Source organism: Thamnophis sirtalis, unplaced genomic scaffold (assembly GCF_051295495.1).
Source record: "Thamnophis sirtalis isolate CommonGarterSnake01/CBP01778 unplaced genomic scaffold, rThaSir2_p1.2 scaffold_4, whole genome shotgun sequence".
Lineage (NCBI taxonomy): Eukaryota > Metazoa > Chordata > Lepidosauria > Squamata > Natricidae > Thamnophis > Thamnophis sirtalis.
This window is the reverse complement of record NW_028261384.1, coordinates 114,013,925-114,040,217: the sequence shown is the minus strand read 5'-3', so window position 1 is coordinate 114,040,217 and position 26,293 is coordinate 114,013,925. Positions and strand designations below refer to the sequence as shown.

General features: G+C 38.2%; 1 protein-coding gene across 1 annotated transcript; it reads right to left on the bottom strand.

Moving 5' to 3' along the window:
• Nucleotides 1-10,548: 10,548 nt before the first annotated feature.
• Nucleotides 10,549-25,978, bottom strand: LOC148046279 (vomeronasal type-2 receptor 26-like). The gene is made up of 8 exons (XM_087714655.1): nt 25,936-25,978; nt 25,072-25,186; nt 21,878-22,027; nt 20,599-21,094; nt 16,919-17,776; nt 14,426-14,653; nt 13,839-13,965; nt 10,549-11,450 (listed from the first exon to the last, which is right to left on the bottom strand). Exons 1-8 carry the CDS (start codon nt 25,976-25,978, stop codon nt 10,549-10,551), a joined length of 2,919 nt encoding a protein of 972 aa, XP_087570781.1.
• Between the last annotated feature and the right edge of the window lie 315 nt (nt 25,979-26,293).

Below are 26,293 nucleotides of genomic sequence, written 5' to 3'. Positions count from 1 at the left end.
GTATGTATGTATGTATGTATGTATTTATTTATTTATTTATTTATTTATTTATTTAATTTGTTTGCCGCCCACTCTCAGAGAGACTCAGGGCGGCTTACAAGTAAAAAAGGGGAAGGGAAGGACATACTAAAACAAGACAACATTAAAAGATCCACAACATTCACAAGTTAGGATGGGGCTGGACAAATTCAACAGCCCCTGGTCTGACGGAACAGCCAGGTCTTGGTCGCTTTGCAGAAGGCCGGAAGGGTAGTAAGGGTCCGGATCTCCACGGGGAGATCATTTCATAGGGCCGGAGCAGCAACAGAGAAGGACCTCCCGCGGGGGGTCGCCAGCCGACATTGACTGGCAGATGGAATCCGGAGGAGGCCTAATCTGTGGGATCTTATAGGCCTCAGGGAGGTAATTGGCAGGAGGCGGTCTCTCAAGTAACCAGGTCCGATATCATGTAGGGCTTTAAAAGTAATGACTAGCACTTTGAAGTGTGTCCGGAGACCAATGGGTAGCCAGTGCAGCTCCCAGAGGATAGGTGTGACATGGGTGTACCTAGGTATGCCCACAATCACTTGCGTGGCTGCATTCTGGACTAACTGGAGTCTTCGAACACTCTTCAAGGACAGCCCCATGTAGAGCGTGTTACAGTAATCCAGTCTCTTTGGATTCCTGCCACAGTAATAGGCATCACCGGATCTCGCTCTTACCTATTAGAGCCCGAGGACGGTCAAAATTGGAGACAGCACATTGACCAACTCTGTGGCTGCATCTCCAAGTCCAATCTTAGGCAACCAGAGGTAACTCCTGCATGAGTTATCCAAAGCCCTACTCAAAAGGAGCACAAATTCACTCCTTCCACAGATAACTCAATCCCGAAGGTACTGGGGCACTTATCTGAAATTGTTGCAGGCCCACAGCGAGTTCCAAGTGAACCAGGTCCAGAAACTCCAGCCGCGGCTTGTGAGAAGTTCCAGGAACTTCCACCAGGCAAAGATGAGGAGACAACAGGTCCATCTGACCTGACTGAAGTACACCCACCAACTGAACTGCTCACGTCTGGGTGAGCCACTAGAAAGCCCTTCTACCTGTGTGACTATGGCACAAGTCGGTTGATCCAATCTAAGAGGGAAGGGGTGTTAGATATCAGAAACAGTACTAATGGTTTTCGCCAAGGTGCTCTCTTCAGGCAGGAACAGAGATTCAATCTGATTGGTCGAAGGGTCTGATAGCTCCCTATAAAAGGGCTGCTGTCAGACTCAACCTTCGCTGGATTGTACATAGTTGAATTGTGCTAACAAAGAGCTGTTTGTTACTCTGAAGCCTGAGTGTCCCTTCATACACCTGATGTCACTTCCAGTTTGCTTGTAGGGCTGGTTTTTGCTCTCCAAAGCCTTCAGGGAGGGCCTTCCGAAGCCTTCAGGGAGGGCAAAAACCAGCTCTACAGGGAATACAGAAGTTGAGGAATGGTGACTTCCGGTTTGTCCATAGGGTGGATTTTTGACCTCTGGAGCCCTCAGAGGCCTTCAGGAGGCTTCCCTGAAGGCTCTGGAAGGCAGAAACTGACCCTATGAGCAAACTGGAAGTGACTTCCGAATTCCACCTAAGGCCATTTTTCGCCCTCCGGAGCCTTTATAGAAATCCCCTGAAGGTTCCAGAGGTCAAAAGTCGGGCCTAGGGACAAACCAGAAGTCACCATTCCCGAACTTCTGGGTTCCCTGTAGGTCTGATTTTGCCCTCTGGAGGCTTCAGGGAAGCTCCTAAGGCTTCTGGAGGGTATCGCAGGGGGGAGGCTGTTTTTCCCCTCCCCAGGCTCCTAGAAAGCCTCTGGAGCCTGGGGAAGGCGAAAAAACAGAGGGGAAAAAGGCAAAAGTGGAAGGGGGAGGTCGCTGATCACAAGCATGCATGCATGCTGGTGGGCATGTGTGCATAGCATTATGGGTATGACACACTGGCACATGCCACCCCTCTGTTCCCCCCGCTTTTGGCACGGCAGCCAAAAAAGGTTCACAATCACTGCTATATACAGTTGGTTGACAAACCTCTTAAGCATACAAGATAATGAACTGCAATATGTTACTAAAGATTAATTTTCTTTAAGAAGTCCACACTTGGACTTCTTTCCCAAAATTCTAGGTACAGTCAATGATGAACAGGTTTCACCTGGACATTGCCATAATGGAAAAATGGTACTAGGATAACTGAATTCCCTCAATGCTGGCTGATTATTAATGGACAAAAAGTACACATGCACATAAGCAAGAAAATACTTTTAATCATGTTGAACTCATTGTCAATGTTGGAAACATTGTGCAATTTAATACAACACAATAATTAAAACTTAATGTTTTTCAAGATTCATACATGATAGAGTAATTCTGAAAGTATATTTGTAATAATCACCATAGGATTTTTTTTAGAAAACAAAACCTTTGAAAAAATGTTGTCTAGTGTAACAGATACTTCTTTAAATCTTGGATGATTTCAGTTCTGTTTAATTAAACCCAATAAACTGAGGTGTCTTCTTCCAGTCACTAACTGACCTCTGAAAATATTAGAGCATTTATTGACTAGCCTCATTCAAGGTTTACTTACTCATGTTTCTTCTTCACCAAAATGTCTCTGACAAATTCCAGAAAGATGGTAACCTATACTAGACATTGAGATTCTTCTCATCATGAAGGAAGCAATAATGAAAGAAAAATGAATGAGCTTCAGCAAATATGCTGAAAAAGAGAATGCCAAGAACTGATGAGAAAAGGTAAGATATATTAGAATGTTTGAAAAATGCAGAACAATTAAATAAAATCACTTTCTGAGAGGGACATTTTCATGAATATTCTACTAGAAATGCAAAAATCTAGATTAAAAATGTTTGATCTAAAAAGAAAGAGATTAATTACTCTTTTCTTCTCATTAGTTGTGCCCTTTTGTTCAGGTGTGGCCTAAACACAATCATATAATTTTTTTTGCGGGGGGAGGGGATGCAAACCAGAAGCACAGCACTGGAGGCTAGGATGGAAAAGATCTCCACAGCTTTGTTGAGTTGAGTTGAAGTTGAGTTGAAGTTGAATTGAAGTTGAATCAACTCTGTATGTAAAGTTTGAGATTTCTATCATAAGATTCTGAAAGTGGGGCACCTTGAACCATCGGGATATGGAGAAAAACCACGAGCAGGACAAGAGAAACAGCAAACTACACAATTACCAGACAAAATGTATCATCTCCCCCTCCCGGAAGGGCAAGGGGTTAAGGAACAAAGATCTAACCATATGACCACCAGACAAACAGAAAAACAAATCACAACGCAACAATCTCCACAATCATCGGCCATTGATCAAGGAGCTACAGCAACAAGCTCAGAAGCTGTGGGAGGAGCCAGACCAAAGGTGAGACAGGCCATGCGGGAGGCTCTAAAAAAGCTTCAGGCAACCAAAAATGACAACTAAGATTTTGACATGGAATGTTAATGGACTGAATTCTCCACAGAAGAGAAAGAAAATATTTCATTATCTTAAACAGTCTAAGAACGACATAATTTGTTTGCAGGAAACTCATATCAAAACAACTGATCAAAAATATTTGTTCAATCCCAAACTTGGTCAACACTTTGTGACCTCTGCTACGGAAAAAAAAATGGTATAGTAGTATATTTAAGGAAAGACATTAAAGCCGAGCTAATCGAAGCAGATCCCTTTGGAAGATATATCGTATTAGATTTAATCTTAGAAGGGAAAAAGACATTGCTTTTGGGAATTTATGCTCCTAATCAACAACAAGATGGATTTTATAGAAATCTCCATGCTAAATTAGTACAGTGGGACTTTAAGTCATGCATACTATTGGGTGATTGGAATGGCGTGATTGACACCAAAAGAGATAAGAAGACATCTCGCCCGAATACTAAATTCCGAGCTTAATTACCCAAATCCTTTTTTGACATGATGGACGACTTCGAACTGTGAGACGTTTGGTGTGAAAGGCATGCAGAAGAATATGACTTTACCTTCTTTTCCGACAGACATCAATCTTTTTCAAGGATCGATTTTATATTAATTACTATTGATTTACTTTCTAGGGTGAAGAGGACAAAGATTACGGCCAGAGTCCTTTCGGATCATAACCCAGTTTGGATGGAGCTGGGAAGGGTAGTTCAGGCAAGAAGGTCTTGGAGGCTGAATGAAAATTTATTCAGATATGAAAAGTATGTTAATGATTGTAAAAAATTGTTATCTGAATACTTTGTTTTTAACATGAATAAGGGTACACCTATGGAATATGTATGGGATGCAAGCAAAGCCTATATGAGAGGAGTATTGATAAATATAAACAAAATACATAGACATAAACAAGGGCAAAAATGTAAAGAATTGGAAGAGGAAATTAAAGGGAAAGAGCAGGAATTAATGCTGAACCCGGGTGATACAAAGACTAAAGAAGCAATTTCCATATTAAAATCTCAATTTGATATGCTGATCTCTGACCAGGTAGCCACCAGTTTATTATATGCCAAACATAATACTTTCTGCAATGCAAATAAACCCGGTAGGTGGTTGGCTTATCAGATCAGGAAAAAAAGGAAAACTCGAAATGTATCCAAATTGTGTTACAGAGGGAAGGAAGTGTTTCAACAGGAAGAGATCCAAAAAGGATTTCGAGAATTTTTTACAGAGTTGTATAAAGGGGACAAAATTAGGGACTTAGACATAAATAAATACTTAGATAAAGAGAAAATCCCCCTAGTTAGCGAAGAACATAGGTATAGGTTGAACCAACAAATAACCTCTGGGGAAATCCTGCAGGTAATCAAACAATTAAAGCTAGGGAAAGCACCAGGTACAGATGGCTTAACAGCTGTTTATTATAAAAACTTACAGTTAGAAATGGTAGAACCTCTTAGAGAATTATTTAATAAAATTCAATCGGAAGGTAAAGTGCCCCCTTCATGGAAGACAGCGTTCATATCGTTGATACCCAAAGAAGACCAAGATCTTACTCAGCCGAAAAATTATAGACCTATTTCATTACTTAATGTAGATTATAAAATTTTTACTAAAATATTAGCAAATAGGTTAATGGTGGTTATCCAACAACTGATACATACTGACCAAACAGGTTTTATACAGGGCAGACAGATGAAGAGCAATGTCAGGTTAATTATTAATGCTTTAGAATACTTGGGAAAGAACAATCAAATCCCTGCCGCATTCATATTTTTGGATGCTGAGAAAGCCTTTGATCGAGTCAATTGGCAATTTTTGTTGAAGATACTGCAAAAAATGCAGATAGGAGATGGCTTTTTAAGGTCAATTGGTGCAATATATCAGCAGCAAAAAGCCCAAATTATAGTCAATGGAAGTTTAACAGATTCCTTTCAAATAGAAAAAGGTACAAGACAGGGTTGTCCTTTGTCCCCACTATTGTTTATTATAACTTTGGAAGTATTGTTGAATAAGATACGGGGCTTGGATGCTTTAAAAGGGATCAAGATCAGACAGCAAGAATACAGAGTCCGAGCCTTTGCGGACGACTTGGTTATAATATTGAAACAACCGCAGGAATCCAGTAAGGTCTTAATGAATATGATTAATCAATATGGTCAAGTCTCTGGATTTAAAATTAATTTAGGAAAAACCAAAATATTAGCAATGAATATGAATACCAAACAGAAGGAAGAATTGGGAGTGATGTTAGGATGTGAGGTTGTTAAAAAAGTCAAATATCTTGGAGTTAATATTTTAACTTCAAATGGGAAATTATACAAGCATAATTATGAACCACTCTGGCATAGTATACAAACGGAGATGAAAAGGTGGGAGAAACTGCATTTATCTTTGCTGGGAAGGATAGCGGCAGTGAAAATGAATATTTTACCAAAAATTTTATTTTTGTTTCAAATGTTACCAATACTCAAAAGAGATGTGAATCTTTTAGAATGGCAGAAGGGTATCAACAAATTTGTATGGGCAGGAAAGAAGCCGAGGGTAAAGATGAAAATAATGCAAGATGTACGTGAAAGAGGAGGATTGAAATTACCAAACTTAAAATTATATTATGGTGCAGTGGTCTTATCTGCAATTAGTGATTGGATCCATTTAACCAATGACAGAATATTGAATATTGAGGGACATGATTTGGTATATGGTTGGCATGCTTACTTGTTATTTAACAAAAAACTGGATAAGAATTTCAAAAATCATATTTTAAGAAATGCCTTATTGCGGGTTTGGAAAAAATATCAACATAAACTAAATGACAAATTGCCCATATGGGCAATTCCTAGACATACAATTGAAAATATGAATATAGAACAAAAACACGATAGAACCACTTATAGACAACTCCTTATTATAGAAAGAGGGGTGTTGCAATTAAAATCCTTAGAGCTACTTAAAAAAGAGAAGGTAGTTCAAACGTGGTTTCAGTATGGCCAATTACAGGCCAGGTGGAAAATAGACCAAAAAACAGGCTTTGTAAAAGCTGAGGATAACTTGTTTAAACAAATAAGAGATCAAAGTTTAATGCACATAAAGAGGATATATAATGTATTAATACAGATGGATTCAGAAACGGAAATGGTTAAAGACTGTATGATAAAATGGGCTCAGAATATTGAAGAACCTATAATGCTGGACACATGGGAAAAAATATGGGTAAGAAATGTAAAATTTACACAAGCACAAAATCTGAGAGAAAATTTTTATAAGATTTTTTATAGATGGCACTTAGATCCCAAAAAGCTTGCTTCTATGTATTCAAATGTTCAGCCTAAATGTTGGAGATGTGGTTCTTTTGATGCTACGTATTTTCATATATGGTGGACATGTCGTAATGTTAAGGCATTTTGGATAAAAATTTGGTGGATCCTGCAAAATATCTTCAAAAAAAGGATAAAATTCACTCCCCAGCTGTTTTTACTAGGTATATGTATTGACTTTGCAGCAGTAGAGATTAATTTGGTTCTGTATTTAATAATGGCAGCAAGACTCTTGGTGGCGCAATACTGGAAGAAGAAAGACCTGCCTACAATTCAAGAATGGACTTTGAAGGTTATAAACTTAGCCGAAATGGCAAAAATTTCAGCATATCTTAAAGAACATTCAAACGAGAGATATAAACGAGACTGGAAAAAATGGATTGATTATATACAAAGCAAATACGGGACTAAGAAACTCCAGATAGCTTATGCTTAAAATCAATAACAACTTAAACTGTTAAAAATTTGGGTAACAGCAAGAAGCTGAGTTCAATGTAGAGATATTTTAGACTGTGATTGTCAAAAAGTTATACCATGTATGGGCTCTGGGAAGTCGGGGGGAGGGAAGGGAGGTGGGGATCTAGGGGGAGGGGGAAATATAATATGTGTTAAATTTTAAAGCATGATTGCACTTGTATATTGTGGCTTTTTAATGCTAGTGTCAAAACAGAACAAACTGAATATATTGGAAGGTAATAGAAGTATACCGAAGGGAGGAGCTGAGTGAAAGAAGAAGGACGGTGGAGAGGGTGAGAGAGAGGAGGAGGAGAAGGAAGGGAGGGAAAGAGAGGGAGTGATAGGGTTAGGGTTAGATAGAGGGGGAGGGGAAGTAGGTGTAGAGGGGTATGAGAGAAGGAAGAATGAAAGTTGGAGGGGGTTGAAAGAGGGTGTATGGTGGGCTAAGGCGGTATATTGGGTTTGTATTGTAGGGGGCATTTTCTATAAAAGTGAGGGCTGTGTTTATTACCCAATGTTATATGCCTCGGTTATGCACAGTAAACATGTGATTGTATAGAATGAAATGGAAATAAAAAAGACTTGTGGAAGAAAAGATCTCCACAGCTACCATGTATGTCCCTTTGATTGATTTGATTTATTGCATTTCTATGCCGCCCTATTCCCAGAGGGACTCAGGGCGGCTCACAAAGCAAGTAGGGAGGGGGGGTATACAAACAGGAGGAAAAAAGACAACAGACAAACAACTACAACAATTTAAAAAACACTCAACAACCACACAATTTGAAGCTCAGGTATGCTGGGACAAAGGACAACCAAACACTACCAAAGATCAACATGCTAAAGGTGATGAACTTGGCTTCATTGAAACTGTCAGGCAATTTATTGGCAAGAAAAGCTCTGATGAAACTGGTAAGAGCCATGAGACTCATATAGCCAAGGACACAATAAAACATGGTCACAGAGCCTTCATTACATTGCAGGATAATTTCTTCAGTCACTGAGATCATATCAATATCTGAAAAGGGGGGAGTGACTGTCAACTACAGAGTGCAAATGTCTGCTAGAATCAGGGAGCAGGAAATAACAATGGAAGTAGTTAATTTTTCCCAACCCATTTTCTCATTCTGGATCCTGGTTTGGTGGCCATAAAAGCCAGAACCACTGTGATGGTCTTTGCCAAGATAGAAGTAACAGCCACTGAGAAGACCATTCCAAAAGTTGTTTGTCTTAGGAGACAGGTAAACTTTCCTAGTTGTCCAATGAATAGCAGTGCTGAAAGGAAGCAGAGCAGGAGGGCGATGAGGAGAGTGTAAGTCATATCCCAGTTGTTGGCTACCACAATGGGAGCATTATGGTGCCTTATAAATGCTCCAAGCACAAAAAACATTAATCATAGAAAAAGAAAGTGAGAGACAGGCCAGACTGATCCCTAAGGGTTCTTTGTATCTCAAGAAACTGATACTTTTAGGAATACAAAAATTATGTTTTTTGTTTGGGTAGTATTTGTCTTTGCATCTCGAACATTTATTTCTGTCTAAAAAAAGAAAACAAATGATGTGATGTTTTTCTCATACATATTATGTACCTAACCGTCATGCATAGTCATAAAGTTAATATATTATTATAAATATATAATTATAGATTATAAAAAAATCCTGCTAAATTTTATTGACACACAAGTTGTGTTTCATAATATTTGACATTTGTTTTATTAATATATCATTTATATATTACTTGACAAATGGAATGAAAGAAATATCTGCTAATAAATTATGAAAAAATGTTTTAATTTATCTTTTCTATGTGTACAGAACATATATATTTTATATGAGTAACTAAGAACTATAGTATATTGGCCCTTAGTGTATTCTCTGGATAAGATAATGTATCTTGCATTAAATAGCAAGAGGCTGCTGTCACCCCTCCCCCCCATTCAGGCTCTTATAGCCTCCAGGCATTGACCAAGTACTTAAGCAGCAGAATTTGTTTAGTTTTTTATTTATTTAACTCTGGACAGCTTATAATAGAAATGTTATATTTGATGGATGTGTAAGTAGCCCAAACAATTTTGGACAGAAAAACATATTAATTCAGAGAAGTTTAGAGATTAAACTACATCTAAAACAAGAGCCGTTTTTTTGTGTGGGGACACACGAATGGACAAACAACTGGAAAAAGTCATGGAACTTTGATTTTATATAAGAAAACAAATGTTTTCACATAAAATTTTTCATCTAAAGGAAAAGTTTTATATAAGGGCCCTTCCCAAGCTCCGTTTTCACTGTCACAAGGTTGCAGGAAGCCGTTGCAGTCAAAAATGGAGCTTGGGAGTCCTTTTTGCTAGATGAGCATTGGGCTACCACAGGAACGCCAGACACGAGTGAGGTTGAGCTGTTCATGCCCACACTGGCCACGTCCACCTTTGCCCCACCCCCCTGAGATCAAACACAACCCTTATATGGTTCTCAATTAAATTGAGTTTGATACCCCTGCCCTGAAGCCTTTGAATATACAAGTAATTCCCATTTAGTCATTCAATTGGGATAGGAAACTTTACCACCAAGTGGAAAATCATGTGACTACAGCAGACATATGATCTTACTTTCCCTTCTATTGTTAAACGGAGTGACACAGATGCTAAGTGGGAAAAATAAAATGCTTGTGACTTAGAATTTTGCTACTGGTTTACAACAAACTCTGCTTGTTGTAAGCTAGTTGTGACTGGCATTCATGTGCCTAACGGGCATTCATGTGGCTGTAGGAATGCTTAAATGTGAGGATTGTTTGCAGAGCTGTATTTTTACCCTGCTGTAATTTCAAGCAGTCTTTATGGGTGTTGGGATCCCTAAGCAGCCAGGTCCTGTGGTCTACTTGTAAGGAACAGTTATCTGTAGCACATGTAGGCATTCACCCTTCCTCTCTTTATCTGAAAAGATTCCAAGAAACTGAATAACCATAAGTCTCTTGGTTTTTGCTGTGGTCGTTGTTCATCTTTAACTCACCATATTTCCCCTGGAGATCTGCTAACCAAAATGTCTTTAACAGTTAACAGCCCAAAGGTTAACAAAAAAAATATCTTAGACTACAATGGCCAATGTTCAAGATTGAAGCTACTATACATAGATTATACAGCTGAATGTGCTTCAGAAAAGATGCTTAAAAGACAAGTTAATGTCTCAACAACTGAAACAAAGAATCAGGGTACATACTTTCCCCTTAGTTAAATCTTCGAAAAATTATATAAATCAGGATTGCAGATGGATATTTCTATGAATATTCTATATTGTTTAGAAATCTAGATTAAAAACTTTTGATTGAGGATGACAGAGAGTGGTTATTAATCACCCTTTTTTTCTCATTATTTGTTCCTTGTTGTTCAAGTCTGGCCTAAACACAATGATATAACATTTGGGGAAAAAGATGCAGCCCAGCAGCCCAGCACCTGAAGCATAGATGGAAAAGATCTCCACAGCCACCATGTATTTCCCTTTGGAACTCAAGTACGCTGGGACAAAGGTCAGCCAAACACTACAAAAGACCAACATGCTGAAGGTGATGAACTTGGCTTCATTGAAACTGTCAGGTAATTTCCTGGCAAGAAAAGCTGTGATGAAACTGATAAGAGCCAGGAAAGCCATGTAGCCAAGAACACAATAAAACATGGTCACAGAGCCTTCATTACATTGCAGGATAATTTCTTCAATAACCGTGATCATATCAACATCTGGGAAGGGGGGAGCTCTTGCCAGCCACAAAATACAGATGCTTGTTTGAATCAGGGAGCAGGAAACAATGATGGAATTAGATATTTTTTTCCCCACCCACTTACTCATCTTGGATCCTGGTTTGGTGGCCATAAAAGCCAGAACCACCGTGATGGTTTTTGCCAAGACAGAAGAAACAGCCACTGAAAAGACTATACCAAAAATAGCTTGTCGGAGTAGACAGGTAAATCTTCCTGGTTGGCCAATGAAGAGCAGTGCCGAAAGGAAGCAGAGCAGGAGGGCAATGAGGAGTGTATAGGAGAGATCCCGGTTGTTGGCTATGACGATGGGAGTGTTGTGGTGTCTCATAAATACTCCAAGCACAAAAACAGTAGAAAAAGAAAAAGAAAAAGCAAGGCAGGCTAAACTGATTCCTAATGGTTCTTCATAAGTCAAGAAACTAATAGTTTTTGGAATACAAAAATCATGTTTCTTGTTTGGATAGAATTTGTCTTTGCATTTAGAACACTCATTTCTATCTGGAAAAAAAAGATTGATATGTTATCCTCATGTATGGTCTGCATTTCTACATTTGCATTATTGCTATAGTATATATTATCATACAGATAATTTTTAATCAAGGTAATGCCAACAAGTACGTTTCCTAAAGAAATCCCTTTAACTAATATCTGAAAAACTTCTAAAGAGATAGAGCCTAATTCCAGGTGGATAAGAGGGCTAAGGGTAACATAAGAAACCCATATTAGGAACTTTGAATATTTGGATAGCTTCTAACCTAGAACTTTGCAACTTTGCAACTTTAATAAGATTTGTATGCCGCCCACTCCCTGGGGACATCCCTAAAAGTACAGATGTGAAGAGTATGTCCTGCTGATCTCAGGGACACTGCAAAGTCCCTGATTGATCCAAGAGAATCTTTTTTTGCTGGCGACAGAAGCACAGCCATTGAAGCTGCTGAAGTTGGGACAGCTCCGGAATGAGAGGAAAACAGAAAGAGAAAGTGTGTCCATCTGGTGAGGAAATCTTATTATAATAAAAGAGACTACCCACAAAAAAATTAAAGCTAAATTTGAAAACAGAAGAGAACAAGCAGTGAAATTAATGTACATTAGACAGTGTGTCATCCTTCATTTAAAAAAAAATTCTTTTATGGATGGAACTTTTGCAAATGTTTCCTAGTCTTTAAATTGAATGGATTAGTTTTTCTTCTACTACTTTTTATATTTTTTTATACCTATGGATTATTATTTTTTCTTATTTTTATAATGCTGGATTGGATGGTTTTTTTTTTTGCTCCATTTAACAATTTAGTTTTCTTTCAGCCTGGAATATAAAGCAAATATAAAAGGAATACAAAGAGGGCTGTAATAACAGAGGAAAAGGAAGTAACACTGCCACTTGAAGGCTGGAGGCTTGGAAAGCTTGGAAATATTTTCTATTCTTTTTTTTCTTTGGTCATTTGATTTTGCATTTCAAGGTTCCTCAGCTTGTTTACAGAGAGTGATAGTGAGAAGAGCATGGGTTGTTTATACAATGCTGCTAATCTTTCTTAGACACATGAAATGCTTTCTGGAGAATATTAAGACATGAATGTGTGAAAATGTTTGTTTGCAGATGATACCATGTTTTGGGCTAAAAAACTTAAGTTCTGCTTAATTTTTGCCATCAGGCAACAAAGAATATAGACTTGAAAATTAATACAAATTTTTGCAAGTGACCCATAAATGGCAAAAGATCAGAGCAAATAGATAATTGAAAGAATATTGGCTAAAAAAGATAATATTGATGGTGAAAAGTCAAGATATATAAATGTTGGGAGAATGTTAAAAGAAAGAAAGTCTATATATAAGCGTGCATGAACATGCACACAAACACACACATACACACACACAGACACTTTTGCCCATGCTGTTTTATAGAAATAGAAGATATGTATGTCAGGAGAAACATTTCTTTGTCTATGAAATCTAAAAGGCCATTTTTTATGATTCTGGAGGGCATACAACTGAAAAATAGAAAATCAGTCTAGTAAAAGTTGGTGTTAACCTATGAAACATTAATGTAATTTCAACCAGAAAGCTTCTACTTCCCTAACACAGAGTCTAGCTTGTTACCAAGCTTGTTTTAAAAACAGTAAGGTTAAGGCTACTCAAACTACTAGAGAGATAGTATTTCAAGAAGGCAGAAACTGGGGTAGAGAAACTTCTGGATTCCATTAGATATCATTGTTTTGAAGATGGGATCTGACGCATGTAAATGAAAATTATCTAGACCAGTGGTCACAGGGGATCCTTGAAGATTTGAAAAAAATGTTATGATACAAATCTTGAGTTAAATCATGGGGGGTCCATGGCCGTGGTCTGTAGCCACCAAAGTTATTTAATGTGATGAAAACCATTGGTTTAGAAAAGTTTATATATTTATGGTAAACAAAAAAAGTGATGTAAATATTGTTCAGTGATGCTTGTGTATAGAACTTACAGAGATGGTTCATAAATAATTGGATGATAGCCCTCAGGGTGTGAATGGAGATCATTTAATGTAATTTAGAATAGAATAACAGAATTGAAGGGACCTTGGAAGTCTTCTATCCAATGCATTGCTCAGGCAGGAAACTTTATATTATTTCAGACAAATAGTTGTCCAATTTATCCACCACCACCACCACCACCACCACCACCACCACCACCACCACCACCACCATCATCATCATCATCATCATCATCATCATCATCATCATCTAATGGTCAATTTATATTTGACTCTTCCAGAGAGAATAAATGATTAATTTTCAGGTTGAGAAAACTTCCCCACATTTTAGAGTGAACACCATCTTGACTTTAATCAACATGTAATTAATTGTTTTATGGATAGAAAAAAATGAGGAGTAGATGAATATATCTTACCATTCTTGGTTGAAACCCTCCCTTCCGGGCATGGGATGCAGTCATAACAGCAAAATGGCTCCCCCTCTTTCACTTTTTTGCTGAACCCAGGATAACAGCTCTCACTGCAGGCAGAAACAGGTTTCACCTGGTGATTAAAGACAAACCTTATATATCTGGAGGCTTTTGGACTAGTGTCCATATTTGAAATGATGCAAACATGGCATGGGCATTTTTCCAGTTTAGGGGTAGAAATAATGGTTCAGAAAAGACTTTTATATTGCAAAAACACCAATATAAAGCTAAGTTAAATATACTTGTGTTTAGATTAAACAAATGCACTCATAAATTCTTATAATATTATTATATAATAATACTGTCATAATTACATTACATTACAATATTATTATATCATGAAAACACGATGCCTCACTAACTTTCACCTAGAAAAGTTAATGGTCAATTTTATTCATAATGCAATATGGGTTTAGAAGTTGCTTATGTGGAACTAACTCTATATAAAAAATTCCTTTTGTCCAATATGATAAAACTTCATAAATTAGAGAAAGCCTGTTGATTCAGAAATAAGGACAATAATTAAACTCTACCTGGTTAAACCAGCTGTGCCATGTTATCATCTCATCATTGATGGTTAATATTTTATCTGGATTGGCTGAATGGTCCACATTTCCAACTTTCACACGAAGAAATGACTTGTTCGGGAAAGGTATCATATTGATAATATCAAAGCCAGCTGCTACAATCCCATTCTGATCAAAGGAGATCTGTTCCCCGGCATTATTGTTAAAAGCCACACTTCTCAAAAAATATTGGAACTAAATTGAAAATAAAAACGCAAGAATTTTGGATTACAGACTCCATGCTGATAGAGAACTGAAATGTAGATATTTAGTCACGTTTTACTTCCTTCTCATTGTATTGCAATTAAAGAGAAGATGCAGTCAAAGATATAAATTAAAATAATTTGTTTATTTAAAACAAGGCAAGTAGGACAGAGACCTTTCAAATGTCAGGGCAGAGAATGTTCCAAAGGACAGGGACTGCCATGGAAAAGACATGCTTTCTAGTTTCCATAAGATGGTAATATTTAGGGGCAGGAACTACAGTAGGAGTGTTCCTACCCTATGTGACCTGGTAGGATGAATAGATGTACTTAGGGAAAGGGTGGCCCTTCAGATAACCTGGCCCTTTACCCCACAGGGCTTTAAAACTGTTGATCAACACTTTGAATTGCATCTGGAAGGAAACTAGAAGCTAGTCTTAAAGGGTCAAACCTAAAGTTTCTCAGTACTCTCCATCCAGATTCTTAGATCCCTAGATACCTGGTCAGCATCACCACAGTATCATTTGTCTGGTCATGTGCAGAAATCCTAAATAGAAGGACATACAGCTTGCGAAAAATTCCTGCACGCTTTACAGTTTACAGTTTATGGTTTATGACATTTTTTTTGGATAGGCCATTGATTTTATGATATTTTATGCTAACTGCTATGTAAATATTGTTATATTTAAATAAACACTGGTGGTTTTTATGTGAAAAGCATAAGCATTTTGCAATTTGGTGCTGTTTGGATGGGGATTGTGAATTTTCTTGCATTCTTACAATGCATGCTTACAATGACTATGAAAACAGATTAACTGATGCATATCTAGTGGCATACATTTTGCAACTACTAAGGCCGATGCTAGTGTTTTGTTAACATTTTTATTGTTTGTGGCCCTGAAAAGGACTGTTTATGTAACCAAACATGGTTACTAATATGAAATTCGCCAGTCCTTATTGCTTGTAACCAGGCGGCATTGTTTTGGCATAGACTGCATAAGCCTTTGCATGTGATCTTTGGTGACAATGTGGTACCAGGCTGCAATAATGGATTCAATCAGCTCCTGCTTGGTCTTCAGATGCTTCTTGCTTATTTTTAACTAATCTTGGCCCACAAGTTTTCAATTGGGTTCAAATCCAGGCTCTGAGCTGGTCAATCCAGGAGTTGAATGCCAGGCTTCTTCATCCACTGCTGGAAGGACTTGGCTCGATGACAGGGAGCGTTGTCATCCTGGAAGTAAAAATTCTTCCTTACAAGTTGCTGAACATAAGGAAACATAGTCTTTTCCAGGACTTCAACATACTGCTTGGAATTCATGATTCCCTGCATGATTTGTATCTGACCAATACCAGAAGCAGCGATACAGCCCCAGATCATCACGTGCAATGGATGCTTCACAAATAGATTCAGGCAGTCTTCTGACATACTTATTGCATTGATTCCCAGTCAAGTAGAAATTGCTCTCGTCACTGAAGATTACCCACTATTCGTTAGTCCACTTGGCATACTTCTTGGCTCACGGACGTCAACGAGAACAGTGAGCATCTGTGAGCCAAGGTTTACTTCAAATCCTGCAGCTTTTGAGCTCTCTGGCAAGCAGTCTGCAATGCATTGTGCTTGTACACACTTTTACACCATGTTTCACTCCAAATTCTTCTAATCTGAGGTGAGGTGAGCTTCCTGTCAGCCATTGAAATGTGTTTCAAAGCCTGATCTTGCCATTTTGTCGTCTTTCTTGGTCTTCCGGAGTGGAGCCTGTCATCAACTGAATCAGTTATTTGGTATTTTTCAACCACTCTGTTCACTGAGGTGCGATGGCATTTCACTCTCTTGGCTATTTCTGCACAGGAGTAATCCTCTTCATGAAGCACAATGATGCGATGCCACTTCTCAGTATTGGTGAAAGCAAAGGCTTTCATCCTTGCCCACAGCCAGAGCTAAATTAAATCTCTCTCTTTATGATAATAAAGATGTAGAAAAATATACAGATATATTTCCATGTGAGGTTCATGGGGAATTGAAAATAAAAAAGTTACAAGTTATCTAATAATGGAGAAGAAACAAAAGAAATCAATGGATAATAGGCATGTAGTAATTAATAGTTAAATAAGAAAAAAATCAATTATTAAAGAAGCACAACATTTTTATTGAAGCATTTTTTTTCCAATTCTACAACATGGGAAATAGTCTAAATACAGATTCAAGGCTGCTATCATGCTTACTCATAGTACTTTTCCTAATGAGGATATTTATTACCTGCCAGAAGTCTTGATGATGAATGTTTCTTTCTACTCTACCCACCATTGATCTCTCAGTATTTCTAGAGGATGTAAGAGCATGTAAAGCATGAGCTATGGCATGAACAGCATTGTAGACACTGTAACTGTGGCCAGTGATGTCCATTTCAAAAAGAGTCCCAGGAAGGCTTTCCAAATCCTCTGTATCACTGCAAATATTCTCAGGCACATCACTCATAACATTTGGGAATACACAGTCAAAGGCTTCTTGCCAGAACTGTTTGATAAATCCATCTCCTTTTGCAGTGAAGGGGTTTTGCTTCCTAGCAAATGATCTGAACTCTGGTAGAGCAGTGGAGTGCACTATCAAGGAAAGGGCACCATCAATTATTTTGATATCCCAAGCACGCTGAAAAGGATTTAAACTGAACTCCACCTGTGCTGTCATTATCCACACAATACCTTTTGGTTTACTTCTCACCTCTTCTATATTAGGAACATACTGTATCCATAACAAATAGCTCAGAGCAAAGGATTCTCCATCGTAAAGCAGTACATTGGTATTACCACCCATGACATGATCATAGATTTTTGCTGCCTGCTGAAGCATGCCTTCAAGGCTATTGAAATCAGTAATTTTGGGGACTTGTTGAATGAAAGAAACACAAATCCCATTTTTGGACAACAGAGGAACCATTGTTTCTACAAATTTTTCTCCCTGATCATTGTACATGATGAGGATCGCAACCCATGTCCAATTAAAATGTAGCAGTAGTGAAAGAATCCCTTTATGCTGAAGTTCTTCTGGAGGAACCATCTGATAAAATGAAAGGCCTGGAGTTTTCTCATTCATTATTGGAGCAGAGCCATAAATGAGCTGAGAGGAAAAGGAAAAGAAGATAAGAGCAGTATCTAGATATGATTTTCAAAACAATCAACAAAGACTGAATTAATAATCATTATACCAACCCTTGAAAACAGTCTTGAGTGCCAGACTGAGATGGGAATTCTGGAAAGGAATTCATTGCCTTCTTGATATGAGAATTCCATTGAGATAGTGGTTCTGGAAAGTCTAATAGCGTGGAAGATATTGTAAGTCTGCTGAATGGCATTCAGTGATGCTCCAGATCTGGAGGAATTACTGATATGAATTTATCTAAAACCAAGGAGTAGATTCTTGGTAATTGCTGCTTCATATTTTCAAATATCAAAATAGACTATATAATCCTTGCTTTTCCACATGCAAAATCCAATAGTTTTGACTAAATGCACAGAAGAACAAGTAATTTGTATGTTGATGTACAATTTTAAAATGTTAGATTTCTACTATTGAAGGTAAAACAAAACTTCAGGAATTGTTACAGACCTTTTATATTATACTTCATGAACATTCATTTTGTTGTAAAATCATTCACTATATAAAAATAGAAAATGTAACTGCATAAAGAAATATCTAGCCACATATAAAATCACAGTGCAATCTTCACATCTCATGGGGGAAAAACAGCTCTGCCATATCTCAGAAACATTTCAGACACTAAGAACTTATTACAAACTTTTGACATCCCTATAAGGCCCAAGATAGCAAAATAAATTGAGTGCATCATAAACATAACCAAAGACTTTTAGTTACAAAATATAAAGCATTCATATGGAATATATAATTTAAAGGCTAAGACTGGAATAAACTCTTGATTTGATTATGCAGGACAAATGTGTGAAGGTCAATTGGCAGTCAAAGACGTCATGAAATTTCTTCAATTTCAGAACAGAGATGGTTTCAACTAGGAGGTGATATACATTTTACATTAAACCATTAAACTATTAAACTTTACGTTAGTTACCCAGTTGGGATTCACTTCATGAAGTTATTCTTAATCAGACTGCTATTTATAAATATTAAAACAAAAACCAAATCAAGATCCAGAGACAGCAAACCAAGCTTTATACAACAATTTTCAAAACATTGAATAATTGGGCATTATGACCCCAAGGTACAGAAGAAAAATGGCTAGACTTGTCTGAAACACAAAGATGCCAAATTTCAGAGAAGAGTTATATTTCTAGTTTGGAACTATTCACTATTTGACTCCGAATACTATTTACTATTTGAATATATTTAACTCTAAAAAACAAAATTGCATTGTGAAAGTACCAAGAGACATAAGACTGCATTATTACTGGAAAGACACAGGTTGATGTAATGAAAACTTATAATTAAAAAAAAAGTCAAATATACTTAAATTTAGAGCATTATGTATAAAATGAAGTGATAATGGATACAGTTATATATATATATATGTTTGATAAGAGGAAAAGGATGTTTAAAAACTCTGTTACTAAATATAACCAATTTTTAATTAGAACATGTGATAAAGATATAATGTTACTGGATGATATTGGGAAGAGCTAATGGAATGTCATTATGTGATTTTGCTTTAAATCTGGAATATTTTATAGAAAAGGACATAAAAACAATTATAGTCAAATGAAGTTTGAAGTTTGATGATAGTAATATCTATAAATATACTTCATTTAAAATGTATGATTTGATATGAATTGTAGGTGATGACTGTGGAAGGGCTGCACAAAAGTTTTTGTAGCCAATCAACACACTTTCTACAATTTGTAATGGAAGATAGTTTTGTGGGTTTTGTGTGTGTGTGTTTTGTCTGTTTGTATTTATTCAAAATTTTAAAAAAATTACAGATGTGTGCACACTGTAGTGTTGAGCCAGGTACTTTACCCTTCAGTAATGTAATGGGTTCTGGTGCATAACTGCTATTGGGTTGATTTTTATATTGAATGCTGCTAATCTTCCTTAGACACATGAAATGCTTTCTGGAGAATATTAAGACATGAATGTGTGAAAACGTTTGTTTGCAGATGATGCCCTATTTTGGGCTAAAAAACTTAAGTTAAATTCAAGAAAAATGGCTAGACTTGGCTGAAACACAAAGATGCCAAATTTCAGAGAAGAGTTATATTTCTAGTTCAGAACTATTCACTATTTGACTCCAAATACTATTTACTATTTGAATATATTTAACCCTGAAAAACAAAATTGCTGTCAGAACCTCTCCATTAGATAATTAGGAAAGAAGTCCACGAGACTCCATGAGTAGAAATCAAGTGTACTTTTACTAATTATAAATGATTAAAGGCATAGCAAAGCGAAGTCTGATTATTTAGGCGCGAAAGCGATTGATATATAGAATAATCCATACCCCTCCCCTTGGCATCACAGTTACAGTCCAATCATAATTCTCCCAAGTGTCAGGTGTGAGATAACTTCAAAAGGCATCACGAAGATGGAATGTCGGTGCCGTTAGTCCTGGCGGGAACTCCTACGCATGCATAGTCCGATAGGCAGTTGAGCTCCAGAACCTTCCTCCAGCACAATTAGTAACCCCTCCCAAATACCATGCCCTCCCCCCCATTTCATGGCAGCCGAAGCAACAGCAAAGCAGAGGCTGACAATTGCATTGTGAAAGGACCATGTCATAAGTAGCATCACATTCCATGCAAGGATGTCCATTCTACCTGTGGGAGTTTAATACTTAACAGTCATTCACAGTCAATGAACATCTACATTATTTACTTGAATAGACTGTATGTAACACTAAAAAACAAGGCTCAATTGTAAAAGTGGGACACTAAAAGTAGAATGATCTTGGCATGCAAGAATGTTCAGGTTACCTGTGGAATCTTATAGATATCCAAGAGAGTTGCCACTTGAAGGGAGGTTTCAGCATCCAGTCCTCCAATAACAGCTATGACTTTATTCTGGATGTTACATACATAGTTGGGGACCAGTGTCTCAGTTGCTGATAGGAGCAGCATGATGGCCTGATAAGTCTTTCGAGCATTGCAATAGCTGTCATAAATATGGAAGCCCAGGGTGAGATTGGGTAAGATTTGTGGGTTTTCATTGATCTCCTTTATTGCAAATGCCAAAGTCAGGATTTGCTGGTAATTCTTAGGAATTCCACTACAATGAGAGTTGCATTGCACATCAGAAGGGGATCCTAGAGGTTTGTACATTCTAACATAGTCTAACATGCCAGCCCCTTCTATAACAAGTAATCCTATACTTCTAACATGGCAAAACTCAGCTATGAGGATGTAAAATAAATCTGTAGACAAGTGCAATTGTATAGGCGTAAATAATTCAATATTTATTTCTGCAAGAAATCTGTGCAAACAATTGCAGATATAAAAACAGGGAATGTCTGGAATCTACATATATATACATGTGGCTTTCAAAAAGGTAGACAGTCTTCTGACACAGAGCCAGGCTTGTAGACACTCCTGTATTGTTAGTTGGAGTAGAAGAATTTATTGTGTGTTTGAAGGAGGCCATTGTTTTATTAGATACAAGGCAACTTAATACATTTTATTTAGGAGGACTATACAGAAAAACGAATAAGAGGTGTAATCAACATTCCCAAGTTTTCTCTCCACTGCATCACCTGGGCAATATGGCAATGGCTGAGAATCATATTGGTAGATACTCTTAGGAAGTCTTAGGAAGTTTGCTTTTAAAGCAAACCGAGGTGGCGCAGTGGTTAGGGTGCAGTACTGCAGGCCACTTTAGCTGACTGTGATCTGCAGTTCAGTGGTTCAAATCTCACCGGCTCAAGGTCGACTCAGTCTTCCATCCTTCTGAGGTGGGTGAAATGAGGACCCAGACTGTGGGGGCAAGTTGCTGACTCAATTTGCTAAAAAATTTGTAAACCGCTTAGAGAGGGCTGAAAGCCCTGTGAAGCGGTATATAAGTCTAATTAATTAATTAATTAATTAATTAATTAATTAATTCTTTTCCACAGTATATGTTGTTTGGGGGATTAAAAAATGCTATTCTTAGCATCTCTTTAATTTCACCTCATCTATTATTTTCTGATGGAAATTCTATAATTATTTTTGTTTGTCAGTCATAAATGCAGGAAAAATATAAATAAATAATTATGTTCCTTACAGAAACTGTCCAGGCAATGCTGCTGGGGGATAACCTTCAAAGGTGGTTTTTTCAGAGACTGAACCAAGTTGAGATGAAATTCCACCAACCGTAAGGTCTCCTGGATGATGGTACTTGTGATGTGGAGGATATGGATGAAAGATACTGCACCTGTGAGTTATGCACGCCACATGGGGACTCAACAGTAGCATTAAGATCAATAAATTTTCCATCCCCATTACAAGGGCAAATCTCAAAGAACTTCTCTCATTCCTTAGGATAAAACCATTAGCAATTTTTCCATTAACACATCCGGCTTCCTTGTGTCTGAATCTTGATTTAACCAAGAACAGATGTCAGAAATCCTTTTTCACTCATAAGCTTACTATGTTTCTCTTCAGCTTGAAATGATCCTGACATTTTAAGAGAAAGAGAGAAGGAACATGCTGCATCTTTTTTCCTAGTCTTTGTAATGGGCATTGAAATTCATTGGTATTTTGAGAATAGCAGATTTAATAATAGCAATTTAGATGCACAAACAAGAAGATAATTATTAAGCCAAAGTTCAGTCCCCTAGAGAAGACCTAAAGAAATTCTTTTTTTGGAGCTAACTTTTCTAATATTCCTATTCTTATGGGCATTGGGCAAGAATCATGAATGGGAATATCTGAGTGATTGAATATCACATTGATATTTTAAGAAAAGATTGATTGTATTTGTGAACCAAGTGATGATGCCGAGAGATATGCTTGATATTTTTAACAGTTTATTTGAGGTGGTATATTGTAGCTAACTTACTGATATTATGCATCACCTTGGATGGTCAATTTAATATGGCCAGACTTGAATAGAAAAGGGGAGGACCACTAAATGATTTATTGCAATATAAGTAGGAAGCATTTCTGCTTAAACAGGAATAAAAGGAATGGAGTCCGAGTGACTGCTTAATCTCTTTCAGAGGTGAACAGAGAGAGAAATAGGGAAGGATCCAATGGTATTAGATATCCAAGTGTATTCAGATAGGCCTCTTTATATTTGCCCCCTTCTACAGTAAAAATAAAATATTTTCCTGATATTTTTGTTTCCACTTCACATAAAACTGGTATGATATATCAGACTGATAAAATTTTTTTGAAAGCAATGAATAAGGTAGATCCAGTCTTTTTAAAAAAACCTCCAGTGATGAATCCTCATAAAACTTCTGAAGGCAAGCTGTCCCACTGGTTAATTGTCTTTAGGCAGTTTCTAGTTAACTACAAGTTCCATGTCTCCTTGATTAGTTTCCATCCATTGCTTCTTACCTTTCCTTCTGGTCCTTTGAAAAATAAGCAGAGCCCCTCTTCTTTGGCAGCCCCCAAATATTGGAATACTGCTAGCATGTCACCCCTATTCCTTCTTTTTTTTAGACTGGCCATACCCAATTCCTGCAACAATTCTTCATATGTTTTTGTCTCAAGGCTTTAATAATTGTAGTTGCTCTTTCAAAGTCTCAAAATCATTTTTATAATGTGGTGACCAAAACTGGGTGCAGTATTCCAGGTGTGGTCTTATTAAAGATTTATAGGTGGTACTAATCCTTCATGTGATTTTGATTCTATGCCTCTATTTATACAACCAAGGATGTATTTGAGACAGATGTTTTCAAGAATAACTGATGCTAATGATGCAGGAGGGGATACAGAGGTAAACCCACCAATGGTTGACCAGGTTAGGTGATTCTAACAGGCTAAATATTATAACCTTTAAAATGCTAAATATCAAAATCAAAGCTCACTTTTGAACTACTGCCTAAAAACTTCCTCTTTTTCGTATTGCAAAAATTAAGGGAACGTAAATGCAAGCTTTGCACAAGAGTGAAACAGGAAGCATGAGTGTAAGGAACAAACCAAAAATAATCATGACAGCCTTGTGCGTGCTTTAACCTTCAATATTTTAACCTTCAATCAGCGATATTTTAGCAATATTTTAGCAATATAACCTGTTTGCTTCATGAGTAACCAAGATTCACTTCCCTATTGTAACTTGGAATTTTATGACAATCATGTATTTGTAATTTTTCCAAAAATGTATTTTACTGATCTCAGCAGGGTCTTGACCCTAAAATGTATCCGCCTATTGTAACGCCTCTTGATTTGTAATGTTTAATTAAAAAGTATAAAATCTCTGCCAGGGGATAGCCCCGGCAGTTCAGTCTTGGTGTCAATCACACTGAACTCTGGACGCGTCCAATAAACCTGTCTTCTCTCGGAACCTTTGTGGTCTTGGCTCCTTGTCTTTCGTAAGTAGATTGCAAACCTCAAATCTGCTGCAACATTTCTGGCGAGCCAGCCAGGAGCCAAGGGGTTTTTACAAACCCTCTGGGACGCCCCACCCCAGTGTCGGGGCTCATCTGGTCAGGGGAAACCTCCCTGGCGCCAACGGACCCTTGATCCGAGGGACTTCCCAGTGACAGAGGGCTCCGGCAGTGGCGGTTGGCGATTCCAAGAACCACCAGAGAAGGACCAGAGACCAGGTGTCTGAAAGGCTGGCCAGCATCGCAGGAGGGAAGCCAAGTACAAGAGGCAAGTACTGTGGGAAAACCCTATTTAGGCCTGGACTCCTTGTTGAGCCAGAGGTGAGGCCTGATCTCCCTCGCTAGGTGGAAGGTTTTGGGGGTGGATTGTCTAGTGCATGAGTGTGTGTGATTGAGGGGGGGGGCTACTGCATTTCCCTACGGTAGCTGTGTTTACCCGGTACCCTGGGTCAGAGCCTGTGTGAGGTGATTGTTAAATCTTTGTTGTCTGGTACCCTGGGAGGACCATGGGTGGGGGTAGCAGTGTTCCCTTGACCCCCTTACAATGTATGTTAAACCATTTTAAGGAAGGGTATATGACTCAGGACTATGGCATTAAGTGGAGCAGGCATGAGCTTAGGAAATTTTGTGAATATGAATGGCCCACTTTTGCTTTTTGATGGCCTGACAAAGGTACTTTTGATCCCAACATAGCTTTAAATGTCCATAGGTTGGTGTTTGATCCTGATTTAGGACATCCGGATCAAGCCCATATATTGACATGTGGTATAATCTGTTGAGGAGACCTCCAGCTTGGTTAAAGAAATGCCAAAACCAACAGTGTGTGCTTATGGCTGTTCGAGTTACACTCCCCAAAAGTCCCAAGCAGAAACCACCAGTCCTAGCTAGTGCCCCAGAAGAATTGCCCCAACCACCGCCTTACATGCCTCCACTAGGAGTAATATTGCCAGGAACACCATGATCCTTATCACAACAATACTCAAGGGGAACCACACCTAGTAGCTCAGGAGACTCTAGGGCATCAACAAGCCAAATACCTGTAGAAGGGATAGATTGCAAACCTCAAATCTGCTGCAATACTAAGATTAAGGAAGGCACTTGATTGGTCCACAAATGAGATATATCATCAATGACAAGTAGTTCAAAGATTTGTTACTGGAGACAGAAAAAAATACATGGAAACCATTCAAGGATGCTGCTGTTGTTTCTTGACACCACAAAACACCAAATAATATACCTGTGATGGCGAGCCTATGGCACGCATGCCACAGGTGGCACGCGGAGCCATTTGTCAGGGCACGCAAGGCAATGCCCTGTCAGATGGTTAGAATGCATGCATGCTCTGGCCAGCTGATTTCAGCCTTCTTTTAAGACCATTTTTCACACTGTGCGAAAAACTGGTCCTATGGTCAAATCGGACTTTCAGCTTGTTCATAGGACCATTTTTTTTGCCCTCCAGAACCTTCAGGAAGCTTCCCAGATGACTCCGGTGGGTGAAAAATAGCCATGGAATTCACCCAATCAACAAAAAAACCAAGGCAATCCAGGACGCCCCTACACTTTGCAATCAGACCGAACTGCATGCATTCCTTGGGCTCCTTAACTTTTACATCGACTTTCTCAAACAGAAAGCCACAGTTGCTGAGCCTTTGCATCGGCTTCTCAGCAAACACATCAAGTGGTCCTGGGGCAGAGCTGAAGCAGCCGCATTTGCCGCAGTGAAGAAACTGCTGTCAGTGCACACATTTTTGGTCCAATACAGCCAGACCCTGCCACTTGTCCTAACATGCAATGCTTCCCTGTTTGGCATCGGAGCCATCCTCAGCCATCGCATACCCAATGGAATCAAGGTACCCATCACCTACTACTCACGAACATTGTCTGCTGCTGAGCGGAACTACAGCCAACTGGACCATGAGGCTCTGGCTGCAGTTGCCGGCATGAACCGGTTCCATGAGTACATCTACGGCTGTGACTTTGAACTCATTAGAGACCACAAACCACTGCTGGGCTTGCTGGCTGGGGACTGGCCTACTTCTGCTTCTTTGTCGCCATGAATGACCAGATGGACAATCTTCCTCGCGGCCTACAGTTATCACCTTGTCCATCAACCTGGCTCTACCTTGGGGCATGCCAATGCCTTG

What these genes read in the sequence shown, in the direction of transcription:
- LOC148046279 (XM_087714655.1), bottom strand. Translation starts at nt 25,978, where the DNA reads ATGGCTGAGGATGGCTCCGATGCCAAACAGGGAAGCATTGCAT. An exon ending in ATCATCAAGACTTCTGGCAG is followed by an intron (nt 14,654 to 16,918) that starts GTAATAAATATC and finishes TTTTCAATTTAG; the next exon opens with TTCCAATATTTTTTGAGAAG. An exon ending in GAGGGTTTCAACCAAGAATG is followed by an intron (nt 11,451 to 13,838) that starts GTAAGATATATT and finishes TTTTTTTTCCAG; the next exon opens with ATAGAAATGAGTGTTCTAAA.